This window comes from Phocoena phocoena, chromosome 2, assembly GCF_963924675.1.
Source record: "Phocoena phocoena chromosome 2, mPhoPho1.1, whole genome shotgun sequence".
NCBI lineage: Eukaryota > Metazoa > Chordata > Mammalia > Artiodactyla > Phocoenidae > Phocoena > Phocoena phocoena.
In genome coordinates this window covers 165,385,894-165,411,920 of record NC_089220.1, presented here as the reverse complement: position 1 = coordinate 165,411,920, position 26,027 = coordinate 165,385,894, and the positions used below count along the sequence as shown (strand labels likewise).

Below are 26,027 nucleotides of genomic sequence, written 5' to 3'. Positions count from 1 at the left end.
GAGAAGTCGTTAACATTTTTTAAAAATTTTTATTTATTTATTTATTTATTTATGGCTGCATTGGGTCTTCGTTGCTGCATGCGGGCTCTCTCTAGCTGTGGTGAGCGGGGGCTACTATTCGTTGTGGTGTGCGGGCTTCTCACTGCGGTGGCTTCTCTTGTTGCGGAGCACGGGCTCTAGAGGGCAGGCACAGTAGTTGTGGAGCACGGGCCCAGCTGCCCCACGGCATGTGGGATGTTCCCGGACTAGGGCTCGAACCCGTGTCCCCTACATTGGCAGGCGGACTCTCAACCACTGCGCCACCTGGGAAGCCCTCGTTACATTTCTAATTGAGCGGATTAAACATGCCAGTTCCCAGCAGCGGATGGCAGACAGGCCCTAGGTGCCACCTGGCCCATTGAGGCCACAGCGCGGCTGAGAGGGGCGGGGGTCGGGGGTGGCCAAGGGATTTAGGTCTCCTTTGTCCCCAAACTGCCTTGTTTGGGTGGGGCTGCATCTGTTCTGGGGGATGGCTGTCCTGTAATGAGGCTTGCGGTGTTGCCGTTTCTGTTCCCTGGCCTCGTTGGCATGGGACCAGCCTTTCCAGGATGGGTGTGAGCCTGGTGCCCTCTTTATGGAGGAGGCAGGTCAGAACCCTGGAGCCTGGCTTTCCAGACCTTCATTCTGATGCAGCTTTATTTACCACTGTGGTTCTCACTGATCTCTCCTGCTGGAACCCCCATACGTCCAAGGTAAGGTGCCTAGCTGCCACCCACCCCGGCATCTAAGTCTGTGCTGTTCCACGGCTCAAATTATTTCCTGTGTGTTACTGTTACGGCCCAAGGAATTTTCTAGAACGCAAATACTATTCTTACTCTCTGGCATCTCTTCATTCACCCCAGTGCTGAAACAGAAGAGGCACATAAATAATTGCTCATTTGTTTATTTTAGGGTGAATTCTAGCAGAAATTAAGCTGTTTAAATGCATTTCTGACATGCGTGGGCTTCTGGTAGAAATAATAGATCAGCAACTCTGAGCAACACGCATAAATATATAAAATGCTTTTTCTGCCTTACTGAAAAATGATTTTCCGTCACCTACATTTATCCGCTAAAACAAAGAGTCACGTCAGAAAATTCTTTTAGCTGTTGTGTCAGTAACTCTTTTATAGTTTGGAAATGTGGTATGCTTTCTCCTTCCTGAAAATGAGAACAATTCAGGCACTTCTGTTTTCTTCCTGCCAGTGAGCTCAAAGGACGCCCCAAAACTTAGAGCAATGCTATTAAGTACTTCCTGGGGCTCAAAGTTTCCATTCTGTCCTCAGATTATTTTTGGTGAGAAGTGGAGTGTAAATGAAGAAAAGGAAGGTGGACGTTTTAGGAAGTATAGGGAGAGAGAGACAGGCTTACTGTTAAAGAAGCATCACTGGGAGATATTTTTAAAAATAGTATACCTGTTATGATTGTCTTCTTTTCAAACCCATTTGATCCCTGATCCCATCCCCCAACTTCCTTTTTCACTGGCGTCCACAGGGAGCCTGGTAATAGGGCTGTCGCTGCGGACCCCCAGCCCTGAATGCCGGGGACTCCTCCACTCAGATCTTTGCAGCCTCTGCCCACCGAGCCTGGTGATTCGAGTCACAGGCAGGCCTGACGCCAGTGAGTCAGTCCACCTGAGGCCAGAGCAGAAGACTCCTCTGACATTGAAGCCTTGGCAATAACCGCCATGAGTATTCCCACCTTCTCGCTTGTTTTCCCTAGTAGTGAGTTTAGAGCTGTGAGTGGGCTCTGCTTTCCAGAGCACCCCAGGCTCTGAAGCTCGAAACAGCCCCTGGAAGTTCTGCTGGGAGAGGATAGCTTCCACCGCAGAGTAGTTACCTGTTCTGGGAGCTCCGTCATGCTGTTTGCTCGTAATGCAATCCTGACCCCCCTCCCCCTTTCCCTGGGGTCACTGTCAACACCTCTCTCCCCACCCCATCCTTGTGCAGAGGGGTTTTCAGAGTCTGTGAGCTGGATGTCACATGGCGCGATGATGCATTTCATTTGTTAGTGGGAGCGCATTGTTCTTGCCGCTTATGATATATTTTTTTTTTTTTTGGCCTCCCCACGAGGCAGGCGGGATCTTAGTTCCCCGACCAGGGATCGAACCTGTGCCCCCTGCAGTGGAAGCACAGAGTCCTAACCACTGGACCGCCGGGGAATTCCCATGATTTTTAAACAGCGTTTCTGAGGAATAATGAACATATCATACAAGCCCGTGTAAAGTGTACAATTCAGTGGCTCTTCGTATATTTAATATATTCACTCTATACGATATCCATCGCCACAATCAACTTTTAACGTTTTCGTTATCTTCCAGAGCAACTCAACACCCCTTAACTGTCACACCTCTCCCCAGCTCTAGGCAACCACGAATCTGCTTTCTGTCTCTAGAGATCTGCCTAGTTTGGATATGCCGTACAACTGGAGTCACGCAGTATGGGGTCTGTGTGACTGGCTTCCTCCTCTTAGCTTAATGTTTGCAAGGTTCATCCATATTGTAGGCGTATCAGTACTGTACTCCTTTTCAAAAAATCCGGAAGTACATTATATAATTTATTTTTAACTTTTAAAAATTGAATTACAATATTACATTAGTTTCAGCTCTACAACGTAATGATTTGCTATCTTCATAGATGATACTCCATATAAAATGATTATAAAATATTATTATTCCTTTTTTTTCCAAATACTCCATTATACAACTATATCACATCAGTTGATGGACATTTGGGTTGTTTTCACAGTTTGGCTATTATGAATGGTACTACCGTGAACATTTGTGTACAAGTTTTTGTGTGGACGTATGTTTCTGTTTCTCTTGGGTGTACACCTAGGAGCAGAATAAAGTAACTTTAAACTTTTGAGGAACTGCCAGGCTGTTTCCAAAGCACCTGCACCATTTTCCGTTCCCACCAGCAGTGTGTGAGGGTTCCAGTTTCTCCACACCCTCGCCAACGCTTGTTATTATTTGTCTTTTTGATTATAGCCACCCTAGTGGGTGTGGAGTGCTGTCTCATGGGTTTGATTTGCATTTTCCTGCTGACTAATGGTGTTGAGCACTTTTCATGTGCTTGTTGGACATTCGTATATCTTCTTTGGAGAAACTATTTAGATAGTTTGTCAATTAAAAAAATTGGGTTAATTGTCTTTTTATAACCAAGCTCTAATAGCTCTTTATATATTCTAGACACAAGTCCTTTATCAGATATATAATTTGCAAAATTTTTCTCCTGTGCACTTTCACTTTCTTGATGGTGTCCTTGGAAACACAAAAGTTTTAAATTTTGATGATGTCCAGTTTATCTATTCTTTCTTTTGTAGCTTGTGTTTCTGGTGTCATATCTAAGAAGTCATTTCCTAAGGTTATGAGTTTAAAAAATAAATCCTCATCTATCATCCAATATATTTTTTCTCTTTTCTGTACCGGTGTCATCCTCTAATTTCACGAGCAGATAACGTCTGTCCTTATGAAAGTGAGTAATAAAATGCTGACTGGCACAGGCCTGAGCACTGAGTGTGGTGGGCACAGCTAATTCCCTATCAAGTTTGCTTTTTTCCATGGTAGTGAACTTGTCACCAAGTACATGGCTGCCCAGTGAGACCTCATTTCCCAGCAGTTACATGTGTCTCTGTGACCAAGTTCTCTCCAAAGACAGGGCCAGTCCCAACGGCACAGAGGACCACAAGGCCCTTGGGAATGGCTGGGCCCCGGGATGGAAGAGCCTGGGTCCCTGGATGACCACATGAAGAGAGCTGCCCGCTGGCCCAGAGCACTCACTCCAGGCTATTATATGAGGTAGAAATAAATATTTTGATCTTTAAGTCATTGAATTGCGGGGCGGGGGGGGGAGTCTTCTTGTTACAGCAGCTTAGACCTACCTAAGACATGAGGTAAGCTGCATGTTACTCCATTCAAGTTTTCCTTAACTGTGAATTAATTGGCACCCGTAGGCTATAGTCAGTATGCAGGTACACATCTGCATAACCACCTCTAATTCCCGGGCATAGTTCTTCATGGTAATGTGGCTGAGAGTCCAGGTGGTGGCATCACCATCCTGGAGTTCAAAACCCAGTCCCGGCTTACACCACTCATGACCTTGGGCAAGTTACTTAATCCTCGTCAATCTGAGGTCACTTTTCTCAACTTTAAAATGTAGGTAGTAGTAGTACCTGTTACCTGTTTCAGGGGGCATTTCTGAGGATGAAATGAGTTCACACATATCTAGTGCTTAGAGAGAGGCTGGCACAGGGAAAGTCATTGCTTGCTCCTAGCTTTCATTATTTTACACCTTGTTCACGAGGATATTATTTATTCCATAAAAATTGATGAACTCCTGTGTGCCTTGCACTCTGCTGGGTTCCGGGGCTAAAATTTTCTCGAGAAAATCCAGACAAAATTCTTTCCTCCAAGCTTTGACAGTTTAATAAGGAATTCAGATTTAAAATAATTATATAATGGAATTGGAGCTATAATTTGTTACAAAGTGTGTGGGATCTCAGAAGGACCCACTAGCCCCTGGCTGTGCATTAAAAAGGTTTAAGGGTGGGTACCAAGAAGGAGGGAGAGTTTTTTTTTTTTGGCTGCGTTGGGTCTTCGTTGCTGCGTGCAGGCTTTCTCTAGTTGCGGTCAGCGGGGGCTGCTCTTTGTTGCGGCGCGCTGGCTTCTCACTGCAGTGGCTTAGTTGCTCTGCAGCATGTGGGATCCTCCTGGACCAGGGCTCGAACCTGTGTCCCCTGCATTGGCAGATGAATTCTTAACCACTGCGCCACCAGGGAAGTGGGGGGGGGGAGTATTTTAAGAAGCTGGTTGAAATTCAGAGGCACCATTTTCCCAGCAGTTCCTGGCTACAGAATGCCTAGTCACGGCCAATGCCAACAGAAGGATGCTGTTGACCTCGATGAACAGTCTCCTAGGTCTCAAGCAGAACAGAAGCAGGAAAGATGTATTTGCCTAGGTGACTCTTAATGCAGAGCCAACCCCTATCACAGCATAAGAAGAAAAAAAATCACTGTCAAGTCCCCTTTAAAACAGATGCTTAAAATGTTAGTTGAAAATATATGAAAAGTGATCAGCTTAACCTGGTAATTGTTTATACTTATAAACCATTCTCCCATCCCCTAGCCCCCAATATACTTGAGGATTTATTTTTCATTGTGCATCCAGTTAATGGTCTTTCTAAGGCAAGATTTCTCTAATTATTCTACTCCCTACTAAGAAGGCAGAGAATCTTCACATTGTTGAATATGTCACCACAGCGGCATTACTTGTTTGTTTAAAGTCTGTGGGTAGCTAAGTAAGAAAATACAGAATATATAGTTCTGCTGCTATGATTACTTCTGATTTTTAAAGGGGAAGGAGGACGGTGGCCAAGAGGTATTAGGAGGCAGCTTCCCAAAGAGGAATCCCAACGGGCAGTGAATGGTTCTAAAGCAGTCATTTGGCTCCCTCTAGTGGACCTTTCCAGAATTACTCATTCCCCCACGTATAACCCGGTTACACACAACAAACACCCTCGTTTGGGCAATGGAAAGATGCAGTGCAACTACCAACCGAAACTCTCAGCTATATGCCAAGGGTGGGAGAATTGGCTAATGTCCTTAGGTCAATCTAGCAAGAGGAAGAGCTTAATGGAAGAGAGAAAATTGATTCAGCTCTATTCCATGCAAAAGAGACAGGGCGTTTTAGCAATAGCAATATTCGTATGTCAGTTTTCTAGTTACCAATCCCACCCACATCCTCCTGCCTTAGTCTACAGCAAAAAGCCCATTCAGATTCAGTACATCTCAGGGTCTTGCCACCCTCAACCCCCTCCCCACAAAAAAAAGTGTTCAAGGGACTTGTAAAGGTGAGTGACGCCCTCTATTGGCTCAGATAAGTCCTACATGTGAGGTTTTTTTTTTCTTCATTTGGAAAAATCAGAATCTGCGCCTACACAGAGCTGTTTCTGAGCCTTTTAGAGTTCCAGGGGAACCCCCCCTCCATATTAGTTGTACCTTTATAAATTGGTTGATAAAAGATATTTAATGATAAAAATCAGTGAAGTTCACGCACAATTTGCATTCTGTTCATCGTGTTTGCGTGCATGTGTGGTTTCTGAACTTCAGCCAGTCAGTGGGATATAGATCACAGGGGTTCAGAGAGCCTGACCCCTGGAGGACAAAAGCGGGTCAGGTAAGACACCGCTCACTACCTGGGTATTTCCTTCCACCTGTGGGTCCCCTGAACTCCCTCCTCAGCCCCCAGGACTGGGGGCCATTTCCTGCCCACTTTTCTATGATGCTATATTGTTAGATGGGACCATTGTGCCTGGAGCCCATTGTGATGGCCGTGTCATGGGATGCTGGGGAAGGGGCGTTTGTCCTTGGCTACATCTAGCTGTCCACAGACCTTGGCTTCAGTCCACTGACCCAGAGCAAACCGGAGGCTAGGTGTTCTCATATCAGCCCCACACGTATCTCCTCTCACCTGACTGCAGGGGAGGAGGGTTCACATCATCTCCAGGCAACCTCGTGGGTGACCTTACAAATGCAGCTAGCTCTGGCTTAATTCAGCCATTCAGTTTTTTAAAAATGAGTTAAAAAAAAAAAAGGGTTTGACGTACCTACCATGCACAAGGGCCTGGATGCTGTGGCAGTTGAAAAGTCAGTAGAACACTGTCCGTGCTCTCACGGAGTTTCCTTTCTAGAAGACAGGTGGTGTATTCAAGGAGAAATCTAGTGACTAACACAAGCAAACCTGGAATACGGCACTCACCGTCTTGTTGTATTGAAATCATCTGTTTAAATGCCTGTTTCTTTTTTTTTTTTTTAAAGAGGATGTTGGGGGTAGGAGTTTATTAATTAATTAATTAATTTTTGCTGTGTTGGGTCTTCGTTTCTGTGCGAGGGCTTTCTCTAGTTGTGGCAAGCGGGGGCCACTCTTCATCGCGGTGCGCAGGCCTCTCACTGTCGCGGCCTCTCTTGTTGCGGAGCACAGGCTCCAGACGCGCAGGCTCAGTAGTTGTGGCTCACGGGCCTAGTTGCTCCGCGGCATGTGGGATCCTCCCAGACCAGGGCTCGAACCCGTGTCCCCTGCATTAGCAGGCAGACTCTCAACCACTGCACCATCAGGGAAGCTCCTAAATGCCTGTTTCTTAAATGAAAGAGACCTAGTGCTTCCTTTTTCCCTCCCTCCCTCCCTCCCCTTCTTTCTCATCACCAGGCACAAGGCCAGGAACACGTAATGATCAGAGCAAATACAAGTAGAGTGGGCTGGTTAGGGGAAGACTAGCTCACATATGCTGGTGGGGGAGGTGGGAGGTGGTGCCTCCCCTTCCAATGGGTATTTAGCTGTGACAATGGGTGTCATACTCAGCACTGTACAACCATCTAACTGGGACCCCCCCCTCCCCACAATCAGGCCAATCCAGGCTTCTCTGCTGCCATCCTTTCCCTTATTCTTTCTGGTTCCACCCAGTCCCATCCAGCCCATGGATAATTCTCGTCTTGCCTTTCTTACGTTGATTCCAGTTTGCCACTGTCATGAATATGGCGCTGCTGTGGCCTTTCTTGTATGTGCCTCTCGGTGCAGGCAGAGACGACGTGGTTAGATATTTACCGGGAGTGGCCCTGGTAGGTGGTAGGAGGTGGGTGTGCTCAGCTGTAGTGGACGCTACCTGTTCTGGTGACCTTGGCTGCTGAGCCGATTTCCCCCCGATTTATCGTATGTGTTTTGTGGGCCATGAATTCGGGCAGGTGGGGAGATGACTAAGGTCACTGAGGGTCGGCGCCACGTGGTCTGGGGGCTCCCCCAGATGGGGGCTCCCCCTCATGGCTAGTGCACGTTGGGACAGCTGTGAGGCTGGGACCGTTGGGTTCCTTAGAGAGGCCTCTCCCCACCTGGCAATCTCGGGGCGGTGGTGGTGGGGGGCTGTCGATGTGGCAGTCGCCCTTCCCCTCCCCTCCCCCCACCCCGGAGCGAGTGGTCAAGACCCAGGCAGAAATCTGCCGGCTGCTTCTGGCGGAAGTTACAAGTTGCAAGTCACGTTTTGGGCATCACCTCTGCCATGTAAGTCCCTGTGTCCCTGCGGCTCAGATTCCCGGGATGGAGGGTGAGCCCTCGCCCCCGCCACGTCCGCCATGTCCACGGGGGAAGGAGCAGAGGGCTTGTGGCTCCTGTGATTTACCACACAGCCTGATACTTTCTTTTTTTTCTTTTTATAAATGTATTTATTTATTTAATTTATTTTTGGCTGCGTTGGGTCTTCGTCGCTGCATGTGGGCTTTCTCTAGTTGTGGCGAGCAGGGGCTACTCTTCGTTGCAGAGCACGGGCGTGTGAGCTTCAGTGGATGTGGCTCATGGGCTCAGTAGTTGTGGCTCACGGGCTCAGTAGTTGTGGCTCAGTAGTTGTTGCTCCGCGGCATGTGGGATCTTCCCGGACCAGGGCTCGAACCCGTGTCCCCTGCATTGGCAGGAGGATTCTTAACCACTGCGCCACCAGGGAAGCCCCCTGATGCTTTCTTAAAGTGGTCTTGGGAGGTCTCCGGGAATTCGAAGGCAGCCAGGGAGCGGGGGAGAAGCCCTTCCTGACGCTGACGCCGGGGGACAGAACGACCTCTGCTCCAGCCCCTTGAGGCCGGGTGTCCTGTGACTTGCGCTGCTGATGTCCCCACACCGGCCGTGGGCCAGCAGCTGTGTTCTGTCAGGGCCCCTCTGGGACTTTTTACGAGCTGACTGGTTTTGATGTCCCCAACTCCCTGTTGCTGCTTCCTGTGTTAGGGTCTTATCTTTCAAGTGGCCCAGGAATCCAGCATCTGGCTGGGATCACAGTGATGGGGCCCAGCCGGGATGATCACTGAGACGGGGGCAAATCTGGTGCTGATGAAAACAGCCTTCTTGCCTCTGCCGGGCTGGCTCTGCCATTTCTGCTGCGGCAGTAGTTTCACTGGCAAGATCTTCACTGGAAGATCGATCTGGGATGTTTGATCCAGGATACATAACTGACCAGGGACGCTGGGGCCTTGCTTGCCTCCTATCATTGGAATGCTCCTTGTTTTTAGGCCTCTTCATGGACAGGGTTAGGAAATTATTATTTTTTTAAGATAAAATGAGTTTTATATGATTACATACTTGAATTTCCAACTCAAATCGAAAACTATAGGCTTTTTATGTCACCTTATCTATCATCCATTGGTTTCTCCTTTCTTCCACACCGAAAATCCCAGTTCCCAATGACACTAACATAATTGCCCATCTGACAACACTATGATGTGAAAATAGCTTAATTTTTTCCTTGGCAGTTCTTTCTGTCCTAGGTAATAGCCCATTATGGAGAGACAGTCAGATTACCATGTTTTAAAATTACTTACAATTGTTCCTCTCCCTATGGCAATGCCACTAACATGATAGAGAGTTAGGTTCATTGTTTCACTTTATTCTTATTTGGGGACTGATTTTTAAAATTTAATTTTGTTTCCTAATTATGGAAAACATTTTCATGGTTTCTGACACCAATCTACAAAGGAAAGTTTATTTGGAGAAGTTGCCATCTTTGGTAGATGAAAGTAGCGTAGTACACACAGTCCTCTCCACTGTTATATAGCCTGGAGGTCATTTCATGCTGGCAGTGGAGACAGTCTTCATTCCTGTTTTTAATTGGACAGTACTCGTCGTGTGGCTGCATCATAGCTTATTCAACCATCACCTGACTGATGTGCATTTAGATTGTTTCCAGTCTTTTGCTTTTACAAAGGCGCTGCAGTGAAAATCCTTGTACATTCTCTTTTTCTTATTTTTGCCAATACAGCCTTAGGGTCAATTCCTAGAAGTCAAATTGCTGGGTCAAAGGATAAACGTACGTTTTCTGGTAGATATCACCAAATTGCCCCGTATGGGGTTGTGCTGTTTTGTATTCCCCAACTGTCTCTCCACAGTCTCACCGACAGAGTATGTTACTGCATTTTTGGACTTTGCCAATCTCAGAGGTGAGAAGTACTGTCTCAGTGAAGTTGCTAATTTGCTAATGTCATTTTTTTTTTACCACTGAAATTAGAATAAAGAGGTAAGAAGTGTTTCGTCTAGATAATATTCTCTTTAGTTTAGCATTATAGTCATCACAGGTACAAGGGCTACATCCAGGCTTCAGTAGCCTGTGGCTACAATATTGAGTCTCGTTAACTTTTAATGCCCAAATTACAATAATTTGAGGTTCCCTAAATATACCTTAAAAGGGACGTAGCTATCCTTATGTCTCCCAGTTGTTCTGGGGAGTCTCCAAAGGGGACCTTGAAGGCAGCCACCAACCATCCTCTTTGCTGCAGTCACCAAGCTGGCTGCCGGCCTGCTCCGGCCTCTGCTATGCAGCTCCTGCCGGTGCAGGTTCCGGGGGCGCGATGATGCCTCAGTGGTGGCTGCTGTGAGGACACCAGTGCTGACCACGAGACAGTGCTAGGACACCGGAAGAGGCTGGTGGAAGGGCAGCCCCCAACACTGTGCTGGACTATCTCCTGACCCCTCCCCTAATTTCTACTATTCTCCTAAAGTATCTCCAGAAGACCTCAGTCTGCTTTTGGCCGCTGATTCTTGTCCAGAGTCTTATGGAGATTTTCACGAAAAGGGATCCTTCCTTGGATGGTTCAAACCCCATCCAAGAGGCCTTCCTCTACTCTATAATGCAAATGCATATGTGCATATGGATGACGCAAGCAGATACGGAAGCACGGGTTAGAGCATCATCTCCATTCACGGCATCTGGTCAGCCCCAAACGTCCTGTCCCACAGGCACCTCCACGCATCTCACGAGCACATGGCAGAATACACAAGTAGCTGGCTCTGGCTTATAACAGGAAGGCAGGAATTACTGATTGAAAACCAACTTACATCAGTTTAAAAGGCAAAACAACTGACAAAGTGGACAAAATTACTGGAAAGTACATTTAAATACAGATCACTCTGAAGTGCACCAACATTAACAATTACGAATACTAGTGATTCAGGGCTTCCCTGGTGGCGCAGTGGTTGGGAGTCTGCCTGCCGATGCAGGGGACGCGGGTTCGTGCCCCGGTCTGCGAGGATCCCACGTGCCGCGGAGCGGCTGGGCCTGTGAGCCATGGCCGCTGAGCCTGCGCGTCCAGAGCCTGTGCTCCGCAACGGGAGAGGCCACAACAGTGAGGCCCGCGTATCGGAAAAAAAAAAAAAGAATACTAGCGATTCAAAAGTTTCATTTTGATCAATATTCTTTCAGAGATTTACTTAGAACCAGAGAGGAAATTTTAAATTCATGGAAAACACTGTTAAGCAAGCAGAATTAGGAAAAACATGCCGCACTTGGGAAACAATTTTCTTAAAAAATACATGAAATTCACAGGACTCATAAACATTATGAATCTCAACCAAACACTCCTACATTTTTCAGAAACAAATCACGGTAAGTGAAAAAAATGCTTAAAGGGTTGCTAGAATTTTTTTGTTTGCATTTACTATTTACTGCTGTTTTTGTTGTTGTTGTTGTTAATCGTTTATTTATCATGAGAAACTATTCCTTAGTCCAGATATTAGTAGTTCATAGTTCAGGAACACAGGTAAGTGACAAACTTCCATAGAGCTCAACCCAAAGAAATTCTTTATATTCCAAAATCACTTTGCGCTCTGAAAGATACCAGCCTTCCTCATCTCCTCAAAATCTTTTACGGAATCATAATTTCTGTAGAAATCTGCATATGTCTTCTTTCTTGGTTCAGCCACAGCAAACTTATAGAAAGCGGCAACTCCCAAGGAGACAACGAATGCTCCAACAATATGAAATCGCAGACGCTTGGCCAGAAGGCCACGCATCTGAGGTTTTGTCAAAGAACTGGAAGCCATGGTAGTTCTTCTCATTGACAGCTCAACAACGACGTCCTTGGAGAAATCTGCTGGGTTTTTTTCTTTTACTATTTTTACTGCTCCATCTTCTACAATTGGTTATTCGGCGTCATAAGCTATCATGTATTTGGTTTTAGGTCGGAGCCACTTTTGTTAAGTGCAGACCACTGAGGGGGTCCCTGGGTTCCTGGTGGCTTCCTGTCTATGGCAAAACAATGTGACTTTTGGTGCAGACATTCTGGAAGCATCGCTGAACTGAGACTGAACCATGGTCTAGGTTTCACTGAATCCACTGAAGTCATTTTGGAGGTGGTTTGGTCACCATGTCACCACGCGTCATGGTGACAGGGGCCCCGCAGGCTGCCCTTGCCCATCCCACCTGCTTGTGGATTGCCCGAGGGTCTCTGGCCCGGGAAGGAGACCCCAGGGAGCGGCTCTGCCCCTGCAGTCATTCCCATCCTGGAACCTCGCTTTAGCCTAGGATCTGGGGATGACACACGTCTTAGGCTCAGTGGAAATGGTCACCCCAGGGCCTCTCAAAGGGGCTCATCCTTCCACTCCTGGCTCAGACCCCAGGCCCAGGTGAGGTAGGCTCCACTCCCGCCGAGGATGTTTCTGCTCCATTGCACCTCATCTTGGTGACTCTCCTCAGTGCCTACCCCCTGTGAAGGTCACCCTGCCCCTTGCCATTTTCGTCCCCCTCTTCTTACATCGTTTGGGGTACCCATAGGGACAAGGATGAGGCCAGAGAGGCACCTAGATGTGAAATTTCAGCATCGGCTGCCTCTTGGGGTCTGCAGGTGAGTGTCTCCTGGCTAGTGTGGGCCCTCTCCCACCTCGTACAGCCTTGGTTCTGCTGCAGGTCTCGGCCCCAGTCGGGCGCCGGGGAGATGGGTGGGTCTGAGGCGATGCAGGATGGCCACCCACTTAACGTGGAACGCTGCTGAAGGCGGAACACAGTTTTTGCAGCTCTCAGAGACTCCTGGTCCTGACTGTGGCCTTGAAAAGTCCTCAAGTCCATTCCTCTGCCTGAAATCAGGATTGTACCTGAACGGTTGTACAAATTTAACATCATAGAGAAGCCACCTCACCCAATCTCCACCGGTGAAGACCGCCTAGGGAAGAGGCTGGCGTGAGGACTCAGGAACCTCGGGTGTCGCTATCGGCATGAGCTACTTCAGTCTCTCTGGGATTCAGTCTGTTTAACGGTAAAATGCACAGGGGTTGGACCCAGCGCCTTTTCATTCTCTTCTCTCTGTGGCATTTTATGGTGTTTGGAGTCTGTTACTCTGGGAACAGTCAGTCCTGATAATAGGATGTTATCTGTAGGCAAAGCTCATTGAAGGCTGTGGCCGGCGTCCAGGGAGAGCACAGGTGTCCCAGGCTCTCCGCCAGCACTCGCCCCGGCAGTTGGTTTCTTATCATTAGTCCCCGGCAATGGAGATTGGAGAGGAGTGCTGGTGACCCCCAGAAACACGCCAGGAATAGGCATCAAGTCCAGTTCTCAAGTTAACGATGCACTAGGAGACTCACGAACACCAAGAGCTTCCTCAACACTTGAGATGCCCCCAGCGACTCCAAGAGCTGGCAATCGGTGAAGGTGGTGATCCCGAGCGAAGCAGTGCCCGAGGCTGAAATCAATCTAGCAACAGTGCTTATGGAGTAATGTGTAGAATATAGATGCTTTTAACTGCTAATTGTTCTTGAGACGCCTACCAAGGTTTTTTTTTTTGTTTGTTTTTAAGGTGGCCTAAATGTTCTCACAGGCACTAGTGAAGGAATTACAGTTTATTCACAGGATGACACGTTGCTGATTGAAGTACAAAGAAGGGTAATCAAGGTTAGTTTTGTTTTTTTCATCTGGCTTTTAACATTTACAAAGAAAATGATTTCAAGGGGTACGCGCTAGAAAGAAACAAGCTCTAAACAGTTACCAATCAGTCAAATACTCGGATTACTAAGAATATCACGCTCCACCCTCATCTTACCACCCCTCCCCCATAATCAGCATCTAAATGCAACAGGAATTACTCTTTTGTTCATGACTCTCAGGGGAGACTCCAGGACCCAGGCTTGGGGAACTTCATTGAGACAAACGTCCCTCCCTGACCCAGGCAGGGAGGCAGCCTTGCAGGATGCCCCCAGTTCAGATGAAATGAGCAGAAGTCTCTTTGTCTCCCATCCCTGTTCCCCAGAACTAGACTTGGGGGCCCCTCTATAGTGAGTTTTAATATGGGAGAAAGGTCAGCAAGTATGAGGACAGGAAATTGGACCGATATGGACGGCAAGCCTGCAGAATACCGGTTCTTTGATGAATTCCTCTCTTGCTGGTGTATTGAGAAAATGGCCTTTTCCTGGAGTCCTGAGGCTCCAGTGATGTCTCACGGGGCACCTTACAATGTCGGTGGGTTGACAGACCTGGGAAACTCAAGGTCACTGGTGATATAATGTGTTCAGATTGTCCTTGCGTCATGGGGGATGGATAATGCTGTTTACGGCCTATGCCAGGGCAGAATCAAGTCATGATAACCCTTGAGAAACATCCTTGGGCTATTCCTAAGGACAGGCTTTCTTAAACCCCTCAGAGCAATGGTGAGCTCCAACATACAGGAAGAAGCCCTCCAGAGTCATCAACCAGCCTTCAGACTGAGGTCTATACCTTTTAAAGGCATGAGTGCCTATGGGTCACATTTTTTTTGAATTGATAGTTCAATTTTATTTATTTATTTATATTTTTGGCTGTGTTGGGTCTTCGTTTCTGTGCGAGGGCTCTCTCTAGTTGCGGCGAGCGGGGGCTACTCTTCATTGCGGTGCGCGGGCCTCTCGCTGTCGTGGCCTCTCTTGTTGCGGAGCACAGGCTGCAGACACGCAGGCTCAGTCGTTGTGGCTCACGGGCCCAGTTGCTCCGTGGCATGTGGGATCTTCCCAGACCAGGGCTCGAACCCATGTCCTCTGCATTGGCAGGCAGATTCTCAACCACTGCGCCACCAGGGAAGCCCTATGGGTCACATTTTAAACTCAGTTTTTTAGCCAAGCCTAACTTCATGATTCAGAACAAGATGTGTACGCAGGTGGCAATGGGACCTGTCTGCTCCACCCTTTCCTAAGTCCAATTCTAGCCAACGGAACTATTAAGATCCTTCCATCGCTCCAAAGGAAACCATGGTTCAGAGGAACATACATGAACCAAGAAGAAAGTCAGAGAGCAGCAAGAAGGAGCTACAAAAAGCAGCCCTGCATCCTTGGCTTCGCTGCTGTTTTTTATTCTAATTACTTGTTTCCAAATGTAACTAACCTCTGTCATTTTCCCTGGGATGCAGTTGTGCTTCTGGTTCACTGTCTTGGTTGGGGTGGGCTGGGGGCCACAGTGTGAGGCTTCTGCTTGAACCTTTGTATCACGATTGCCCTTAGCTCCACAGATGGGGTCCTGCCGGTTGGGAGGTATACGCGTCCTAAGTACCCGGGGGCCGGCTAACTGACCTATGGGCTCAGTGATTCCCTGGTGAATGAATCTGGGCCAGGCCCACGTGCTCCGTGTATCCCCACTGTGACCACGGTGCTTTTGGGGTCCCTGGAATCAGTGACAGCTCAGATCCCGTATCCAACAGACCTCAAAGTTCGAGGTTTTCTTCTCTCCAGTGTACAGTGACTACAGGACAGGGCTCTGTGTCCCTTTGGGGAAAGATTAGGGGAATTAGTACCACCTTAAAGACTTAAAGGATACGGGGTGGCGTCCCCAGTTCATCTCCACTTAACACACCGTATTGGAAAGAACAGACGGCCACTGTGTATTCAGACCCTATGTCATTCTTCTTTGGTTCCTCTTCCGCCACACAGGTGTCCTCAGTTTCTAAAGAACACCCCTCCACGTAACCTTTACAATGTGCAGTTCCTGCTGCCTGGAATAGCTTCCCTCATCTCCAAGTCTTTCCATGGTACCTTCTTAGTGAGGCATCCCTGATCACCCTATCTAAAACTGTAACCCACCCATCGTGTCCTATCCTCTTTCCAGGCTTAATTTTTCTCCATAGCACTTAGCACCACCTGAAAGTTTATTGTATTTATTAATTGATTCTGTTGCCAGTCTCCCCTACTAGAATGGATGCTCCAAATGAGGACAGGGCTGAGATATCGTGCTGTTGATGGCTGGGTCTCTGGTACCTAGGAAAGAGCCCAGCATAGGGCATGTACCCCTTAAATATTTGTTAAATAAATGACTGAATGGATGAGTGATGTTGGCTTAACCCCCCTCCACCCCCAGGCGACCCAGCCTTTTCTGAATGCTTCCTGTCTCACTTCCTATTAGAGTCCCACCTCCACTGCCCACAACATGCCTTGACCATTTCTCTTAGGTCCTGCAGGCCAAGCAATGTAATTGGAAACAGGAGTGTTTCATGCAGGTTCTATTTTTGTTTTGTCTTGAACTGGAGTGACCTCCAAAGAATCTTAATTTTTCATACTGACCAGAGTAAAAGCCGAATGATTCTTGTTTTTTTTTTTTTTTTTTTTGCGGTACACAGGCCTCTCATTGCTGTGGCCTCTCCTGTTGCGGAGCACAGGCTCCGGACGCGCAGGCTCAGTGACCATGGCTCTCAACCACTGCGCCACCAGGGAAGCCCCGAATGATTCTTTTAATATCCCAATGAAATTATTTTGTTAGAGATTTGCTTAATGTTTTCACATCTATTTTCTTGGGTGAAACTGGTTTATAGATCTCCTTCTTTTGTGTTATCCTCTACCTTGGATGGGATTTGATGTTCATTGTTACGTTATTTTACCAACTATTAAATTGACTTTCTCTCCCCCTTCCCTCATCCCACCAACCCAGGAACTATGTCATGGCACAGGAATTACTGGAGGTTTGAAAGAACTCGCTCATGAAACTCTCCAGGCCCAGAGTCATTTTTGCAGGTAACTATGAATAATTTCTAGTCCTCTATGCACATTAGTCTATTTGGGTATTACAGATTTTATTATAGTAATTTTGATCACTTAATATTTTCTGCAAAAATCATACACTTCTCCCATCTTTTTCAGTTGAGCTCTGTAAGAGTATGTGTTAACAATTTTTAAATTTCCTGTATCTGTTTTTATACCCTGCATTTCATATCTAAGTTTAGTTCAGATATTCTTTTCTTCTAGATTAACTACTAGAAGTTTGTTTTATACTGTTGTTTTTCAGAGACCCATTTCTTTGATGTTTTACTCTTACTATATGTCTCTCCTAATTCATTAATGTCTCCTTTTTAATTTGTCATTTCTTTATTCTATTTTCCTTAAGAACACCTTATTCTCTTTTTCTAACTTCTTTAAATGAATCTTTAACTTCCTTTATTTTCACTTATAAACAAAAAAAGCATTTAAGGCTATGAATATAGTATTAAAAACACCCTATAATTTTTTATATGTAGTGTTACTTCCTAAAAGTCATGTAATAAAGAACTTGTCTGGTCTTTGTCCTGGGTTCTTGGGATGGAGCCTCTAAACCGTTGGAAATTCCCGAGGGATGTCTGAGTCTTTGGTATCCGTAATGCGCACCGGACTATACCTGAGTTTATACTAAGGAGGTGACTCAGGTGGGAGCTGCTCTTGCTGGAAAGACCAACCATGTGATTAGAGGATTTCAGCTTTGAGCCACGAGGTATCAGCCAGCCCAACCTCCTGACCTCCAGGTAGGGAAGGGGGAATAGAGACTGAGTTCAATCACGTGAGCAATGCAATCAATCATGCTAGGTAATGAAACCCCAATAAAAACTCTGAATGCTGAGGCTTGGGTGAGCCTCCTGGTGGCTGTGCTGGGACGGTGGTGCATCCTGGCTCCACAGGGAGAGGGCGCCAAAGCTCTGTGTTGGGACCTCACCCTCTGTGTCTCTTCACTGACTGGTCTTGATTTGTATCGTTTAGAGTAAAACTGTAATAATAAGCGTAGCACTTTCCTGAGTTCTGTGAGTCATTCTAGTGAATTACTGAAGCTGAGGGGGTCGTAAGAGCACCGCTGGATTGTAGCCAGTTGGTCAGAAGTGGCCTAGGGACCCTCAAAATGTGGCTGGCATCTGACACGAGGGCAGTCTTGCTGGGGATCATGCCCCAAACCTGTGGAGAGGGTGCAACTCTGGAAGGTTTGTGTCAGAACGGCACTGCAGCACTGCAGTCTATATGTTATTTAATATTTTATTTTTAAATACAAGTATATAATTCAATCTCTTTGCTATAGTCATTTGACATTCCTTCTAGATCTTAAGATATAATTCAAAACAATTATGGGGTGTTTTGTTTTTTGCTTGCGGTTGTTGTGAACAAAGAGAAGCAGAGGTGCTCCAATCCACCCATACATAATCCAGTGATCACTTCATCAGTCATAACTCTCTGTAGTTATTCAAACAAGTCACGGTTTCAACTTCTTTCTGACTATATCTCCTTTGTTTTTTACACTGTGTGTATGTGTGCTGATTTGATGGTAGGCATGAGGTTCCTGGATATGAGGTTAATCTATAAGGTTGTTAATTCAATAAAAAATGATTGAGGTTCTCTCCTGTGGCCAAAGAAAGACATGCCTGGAGAGCAGATGAAAACCATTTTCTATCAAATGGCTATTATTCCTCTCCATGCATTACTTGGTGCTTCAGTGTTGAGAACGCTCACACAGTACTTGGTTGGAGTGAGTGGCAGAGGCCTCCGGAAAGCAGGGTAGACTAGTGCAGCAATCGATGCTTCTGTTTTTTAGGAAAGGTCCTTCTTAAAAGAAAATACAGTCAGTGGAAATGTAACGATGTGGCAAACACACCTGAAATTAGGCAAATCACCTTGAGAAAGAGTGCTCCAAAGGTAGGCAATGAATGGGGTGAAGAATCCTGTCTGATTAGTCATTATTTTCTGAATGGGTCTTTCCCACCCTCTTAGTCTGGGAGATTATATCTGAGATGCTATGAGAACCCAGGAGCCTGAATCATAGTCGCTGACAATTAGAGCAACTTCAATTTCTTTAAGCTGTGAGAGGTGCAAAGAAAAAGAAAAGGAGCAGAGACAAGCAGAGTGAGCCCTCTGAAACAGAAAAACAAAAATGGAAATCAACATCTAATATCAAGGAAAAATGGCCACCATATAAATATACAACTATTCTTCCTGGAATTCTTTCTTTTCTAGAATAAATACAATTCCTCAAACTGTTATACAGGGATTAAAAAATAAAATATTAGAGCCCAACTGACAGGCTAATGAAACTGGCACCAGGGATTCATTTTTTAACCCACACCATAACATCCAGCAAATGGAATCTGTGGTCCTTAATAATGATTTATATTTTTTATAATATGATAATAACCAGCTATTAATGGTGATTTACATTTTTGCAACAGGATCTCAACTGCCTGTAATATAATGAATATATTTTAAAACCCACAAAAGTTTAGGAGCCAGAATACAGCACATAAGTTGTATTCATAGCCAGTATCCAGCACAAAATATCTTGATTCATCACATACCACAAGAGGAGTTAAAAGGCCTTTGGCTGGAACCTCCTTCTTCCAGTAATTCACCAAAATTATAGGCATAAGAGAAAGAGAAGAGGAACCTGTTATATGTTCTCTAGGCCTTTAGAAAGCCTGGAGTTGTTACTTTGGCCACGTACATGCGAATTTGCCAGAAAGGTGATGCTGCAGATGTCGAGGGAAGGGCACGGTTAAAAACGCATGCCCCACCACTGCTCCCATCGGCACGCCTTCGGTGTCGTTGAAAACCAACAGGGGCAAGATTTTTGCCGAGAGAATCAATGTACATTCTGAGCACATTAAGCACTCCCAGACCTGAGACAGCTTTTCCGAAACACGTGAAGGAGAATGACCAGAAAAAGAAGGAAGATAGAGACAAAGGCACCTGCATTCAGCTGAAGCCCAGCCTGCTCCACCCAGAGAAGCCCACTTGATGAGAACCAGCAGAAAGGCGTCCGAGCTGCTGGAACCTATTCCCTAGGAATTTATGAGAAAAACATTTAAAAAGGCTATTAGGTATCAAGGAAATCACAATATAAATTCCTCTGTTAAAGACCACCTGTTACATATTTCTATGTTCTATAAGGCCAGTATATACATCTGAAATGTGAAATGCTTCAAATACAAAGCACGGATGACTGTGCTTCTGCAGAAAACAACCAGAAAACTGAACATAATACACACAGCAACTACCTGAAAGTACTGGAGAGTAAAAAGAAGCAAATGACCTCCAGTGAAGAATGCAAGCTCTGCTTGAAGAAGGCGCAAGGGAGCCACAGCAGCTGGTCTCATCTGCCCAGATTTTAGCCTGGAGCTAAGAGAAGCCTGTGGTGCACTCAGGGGTGGTGGCGGGGTCAGGGTGGGCGGTGTCATGGCAATACTAGAAAATATGTTGATAGTATATCGTATAAATATGACAATGAAAATACACATATCAAAATTTGTGAGACGTAGGCAAAATAGGGTATACAGGAAAATTTAGAATTTTAAAAGCCTATGTGGGAAAAGAAAAAAAGGTCTAAAACTCAATGATCTAAGCTTCTACTTTAAGAAACTACAAAAGAATAAATTATACCCAAAGCAAACAAAAGGAAGAATAAAGAGTAGAAATCAATAAAACTGAAAACAGAAAATAACAGAGAAAATCAGTAAACCCCAAACCTACCCTTTGAAATAAATCCAAGAGAACTAAAAAACTTCTAGCTAGAGTGATCAAGAAAATGGAAGACGCAAATTCCCAGTATTAGGAATGAAAGAAGGAGCCTCACCACATGCCCTTCAGACACTAAAAGGATAATAAGAGACTATTATGAACAATCTAATGCCTACAAATGGGACAATCTAGATGAAATAAACACACTCCTTAAAAGAAACAATTTACCAAAACTGGCTTAAGAAAACTTGACAGACCTATATAAATTAAGGAACTTGAATCCACAATTAAGAACCTCCCCACATAGAAAACTTCAGATCCAGATGGCTTCACTGGTAAATTCCATCAAACATTTAAGGAAGAAATAATACCAGTCTGAAAAAAACTTTTTCAGAGAATAGAAGAGGGAGCATTTCCCAGCTCATTTTATGATGCTAACATTACCTTGATTACAAAATCAAAGACATCACAAGGGAAATGTGGAGCAATATCACTCATGAACAGAGATGCAAAAATTCTCAAGAAAATATTAGAAAATAAAACCCAACAGGATTCAAAAAGGATACTACTATACATCATGTTCAAGTAAGGTTCATCTCAGAACGCAAGGTTGGTTTAACATTAGAAAATCAACCAATGTAATTCACCACATTAATAAAATATAGGAGAACCACATAATTATTTCAATAGATGCAGAAAAAAATCTGATAAAAATCAACACTCATGATAAAATCTCTCAGCAACTAGGAATAGGAGTCTTCCTCATCTGATTAATGTCATCTATGAAAAATCTACAGCTAACATTATATTCAATGGTGAAAGATTTCATGTTTTCTGTCTAAAATTAGAAACAAGGCAAAGCAAAAATACCCACTCTCACTATGTTGATTTAACTTTGTACTGTAAGGCCCAGGTAGTGAATAAAGCAGGAAAAAGAAATAAAAGGCAGATTGGAAAGGACGAAGTAAAACTGTCTTATTTGTTGACAATATGATTGTGAATGCAGAAAACTCTAGGGAATTCTGAGAAAAGCTAAGAAAGTCAATTTAGCAAGGTTGCAGTATACAAGGTCAAAATACAAAAGCTAATTGTATTTCTATATAACACCAAGAAACAATTTAAACAACTCAATTTATAATAGCATTGAGAAAATTAAAATACTTTGGGATAAATTTAACAAAATAAGAATCACACACTTAAAGCTAAAAAATATTTAAAGAAAAATTAAAGAAGACTTAAGTAAATGGAGGGATGTACCAGGCTCATGGATTGGGGGACCAAACATTATTATGATGTCAGTCTCCCCTAACTGATCTAATATAATTCAAGATAATTTAAAAATTTATATGGAAATGCAAAAGAACCAGCATAGCCAAAACAATTTTGAAGAACAAAGCTGGAAATCCATATTGATCTGATTTTACAACTTGCTATAAAGCAATTATTAATCAACATAATGCCATAAGGATAGACATATCAATGGAACAGAGGGTCCAGAAATAGACCCACACTTATATGGTAAATTAATTTTTGTAAAAATGTCAAGGACGTTCAAGAAAGTCTTCAACAAATGGTGCTGGGGCAACTGGCCATCTGTAGGGGAAAAAAAGAGGAAGTGTTGACAAGGATGTGGAGCAACTGGATGTTCATTTGTTGCTGTTTGGGAATACAAAATAGAACAGCCACTTTGGAAAACATACACAGTACCCTATGAAGTTAAATATATATTTCACTCCCAGAGAAATCAAAACGTAAGTCTACACAACAGTGTGTATGTAGATGTTCATAGCAGCACTATTTGTAACAGCCAAAAGTGGAAGCAACCCAAATGTCTGTTAGTTGGTGAATAGACAAATTGTTTACCCATGGATAGACTATGGTATACTGCTCAGTAACAAAAAGGAACAAATCACAATATAACATGGATGAATCTTAAAACTGTTAGGCCAAGTGAAACGCTTCAAATACAAATGGCTGCATGCTATATATTTCCATTTATATAGAAGGCTAGACAAGGCAATGCTCTAGTGACAGAAATACCAGTAGTTGGCTGGGGTCAGGGTGGGGGAGGGATTAATTAATTTTAGGGTAAGGGAATTGTTCTGTATCTTGATTGTGGTAGAGGTTACATGATTGTGTGAAATTATTAACATTCAGCAAATTTTTCACTTAAAGTAACTGTATGTAAATAATTTAAAATATAGGAGTTCTTGATTCTGATTGTGGGTCACAGACATTATAATAATGAAAGAAGGACTGGCCGTGTTGTCTAGAGACCTGTGTTGTAGGCTTGACTTGGCTTCTTAAGCATTATCTGATTTGGAATAATTCACTCAACCTTCCTGAGCTTCCACTCCAAATACAAAATAGCAAAAAAACACACTGTCTTTGTCTTCCTCACAGGGACATTTGTGAGGGCAAAGTTAAAAGCCTTCGGATACTAAAACTGTGAGCTATTATCCAGGAGCAATGGATAGCTAGCAGCATACCAGCACTCCCATACGGGACGAGAGCTAGGCAAAATACAGAAATTATTTGTTAATTTATAAATATGTGTTACATTTATTAATTTATAAATTATTAAGTAATTACAAATTATTATCTCTGTAGACAACAGAAAGGTTCTGAGGTAACAAGAAATAAAGGGGCTAAGATTCCGGTACTAGTTTTCTATGGCTGCTGTGAACAACCAAGCACAAACTGGGTGGCTTAAGACAACACATTTAGTACCTTGCGGTTACATGGGAGTCTGAAGAGTCTCACTGGGATAAAGAAGATGTCGGCAGGGCCGTGTTCCTTTCTGAGGCTCTAGGGGAGAATCCATTTTCTTGTCTTTTCCAGCTCCTAGAAGCTATTCACATTCTTGGGCTCATGGTCCTACCTACTTCCATCTTCAAAGCCAGCAATGTGGCATCTCTCCGACCCTTCTTCCATCATCACATCTCTCCCTGACCCCAGCCAGGAAAGGTTTACTTCTAAAGACTCATGTGATTAGAATGGACCCATCCAGAGAATCCAGGATAATCTATCTCCCTGTATCAAGGTCTTTAATTGATTCACATCTGCAAAGACCCTTTTACCATGAAAGTAATGTATTTACAGGTCTGGGGATTAGGATATGGACATCTCTGGGGAGCCGTTATTCTGCCTGCCACAACTCCAGAGAGGGAAGAACCCCACAGAGCTCCTTTTATCCTGGGATCATTTGCCAGTTCTAAACTCTGCCAAGAGCCTGAGAATTTAGGCTTTGTACCCACAAAGGGCATCTACTAGGGGACACAGAAATGAGCAGAGCATTTATAACAGAGACTTGGGGACCCTAAGTAAATGGCTAGTTTTCATCTTAGCACATTAGATGAATATGGGATCTGTGTAGGTCAGGGTGCTAAAACCCTAAGTGGAAAGCCTCTGAAATGCAGAGCACTGTTTTTCATCAGTTTTGTGAGCAGAGATTAAAAGTTCAAACTGTTTCAGGAGGAAAGGCCTCATAGAATTTTCTTTTTGCCTGTTGAAGACGGAGAACTTTAACAGAGAACTGGAATCCATAAAAAAGAATCAAATGGTTATTTTAGGACTACAAAAGCACAACACTTAAAATTAAGAATGCATAAGATGTGTTTAACAGCAGACTAGACAAGCAAAAGGATAAGGCTAGTAAATTAGAGAAGAGGTTGACAGAAAATATCCACATAGAAATACAGATATTTAAAAGAACGGGAAGATACAGAAAAGAGCCTTAGAGATATGTGGGATGCAATTAATGGTCTAAAATTTGTGTAATTCAAAAGGAGAGAGTCTAGGGAGAAAAAGAAAGAGATAATAACAAAACTGATGAAAGTATCAACCTAAGATTCAAAGAGCTCTGTGAACCCCAAGCACAATAAATACAAAGACAACCACACCAGGGCACATTACAAACTGCTGAAAATCAAATAAAAAGAGAAAATCATAAAAACAGTTGTGGGGGAGGGGAACACATTACCTTCAGAGGAGCAACAATTGCACTGACAGCTGATTTCTCAGGAGAAGCTATAGAAGCCATAAGACAATTGAATGAAACTGTAAAATGTCCAAATAAAATTTCTCCAAATTAGAATTCTACGTCCAGGGAAAAGGATTCTTCAAAAATAAAAGGAGACCCAAAGGTATACATTAAATATGTGCAATTTTTAAATATATCAATTGTACCTCAATAAAGCTTAAAAAAAATGAAAGGCAAATAAATACATTTTCTTACCAATAGAAACTGAGAAGATTCACCATGAGAAATCATGCACTAAAAGCAAAAGAGTTCTTCAAGCAGCAGAAAAAAAAAAAAAATCCCACGAGGAAACATGGGATTTCAGGAAGAAATAAAGAGCAAAAGAAACAGCAAATATGTAGGTAAAGATAAATGAATATCAACATATACACTAACAATGATTTGTGGGGTTTATATGTGTATAAAATTAAATTAAATACATGACAATAGTAACACAAAATATGGGAGAATGTTAATGAAGTCAAAGTGTTCTAAGGTTAACATTCTTGGAAAAGTAGAAAAAATTAATAATTTTAGTATGACTGTAATAAGTTAAGGATGGATGTTGTGATTTCCAGGGTAAGCACTAGAAGAAGAGTTCATAATGCATAACTCAGTAATAAAAATAGAATACTTCAGTCTCCTGTCTGTCCATAAAGTCTCAAAGAAAATGATTTAAACACTTTCAGTAACAAATTATTCAAGACTCTCAATGTGTAAAAAAAACTCTTGAGTTGCTATCAGCATTGGTGTAACCAAACACCTACTACCACATGACCTAATTATTTTTTGGCATTTGATTTAGTCATTTTTATAAAAGAGCAAATTCACAGACTTAGACAAAAAGCAAACAGATTTTAGTAAATATTTTATTTGAACTAAATTAAAGTTTAACTTTGTAGCCACTTGTATTCATCATCACTGAAATCTAGCAAACTCCCATCGAAACTTAAGTTGCCCGTAGAGAAGCTGGAACTGGAAAGCTCAAGACAGTCTAAAGTTTTGAAAAAAATATCATGCATCCCGTGGATCCCCCAAAGCACAGCTCATCCACAACCCTCCTCCTCGTTGCTTCTTTCCATGCTGGGACTGTGAATTAGTCTAACCCCATATTTTCTTTCCTCTTTTCACTTGATCTCTCACCTATATATGTCCATGAAGAACTTAACTGCAATGGAACGTTCAGGGTGGTTTTGTAAATTCTTTGGTTTGTCCATCAGCCTCCAAATGTCCCCAAAGAGTCATGCCCTCTGGTCCAAGCAAAGCCCGCCGAAGTCGATTTAATGGAAATGGTTGCCCCTCTGTCATTTTGTGAAATTCCAATCAAAGCCAGAGCCAGGGTTGGCTGACTCCAGGTAGTAAGTTAGAGAAGGTGTGACCTGCTTGGTGATAGCAGCAAACTTAGCCTGGTTTAGTAGGTAATAAAACTAGCTATTCACATAAATTATGAAAATTGAGTTTGGCAGTGAGGGAGTGACGAGGGAAGGGGACTCTTGGAGGTAG

The 26,027-nt window shown here is 43.9% G+C and overlaps 1 protein-coding gene across 1 annotated transcript; it reads right to left on the bottom strand.

Annotated features, from left to right (window-relative positions):
• Nucleotides 1-11,513: 11,513 nt before the first annotated feature.
• LOC136119289 (cytochrome c oxidase subunit 6C-like) lies at nt 11,514-11,895 on the bottom strand. Its single transcript, XM_065872740.1, has one exon. It carries the CDS (start codon nt 11,876-11,878, stop codon nt 11,636-11,638), a length of 243 nt encoding a protein of 80 aa, XP_065728812.1. The 5' UTR covers nt 11,879-11,895; the 3' UTR covers nt 11,514-11,635.
• Between the last annotated feature and the right edge of the window lie 14,132 nt (nt 11,896-26,027).

Excerpts from the sequence above, each read along its gene's own strand:
- LOC136119289 (XM_065872740.1), bottom strand. The coding sequence starts at position 11,878 with ATGAGAAGAACTACCATGGCTTCCAGTTCTTTGACAAAACCTCAGATG.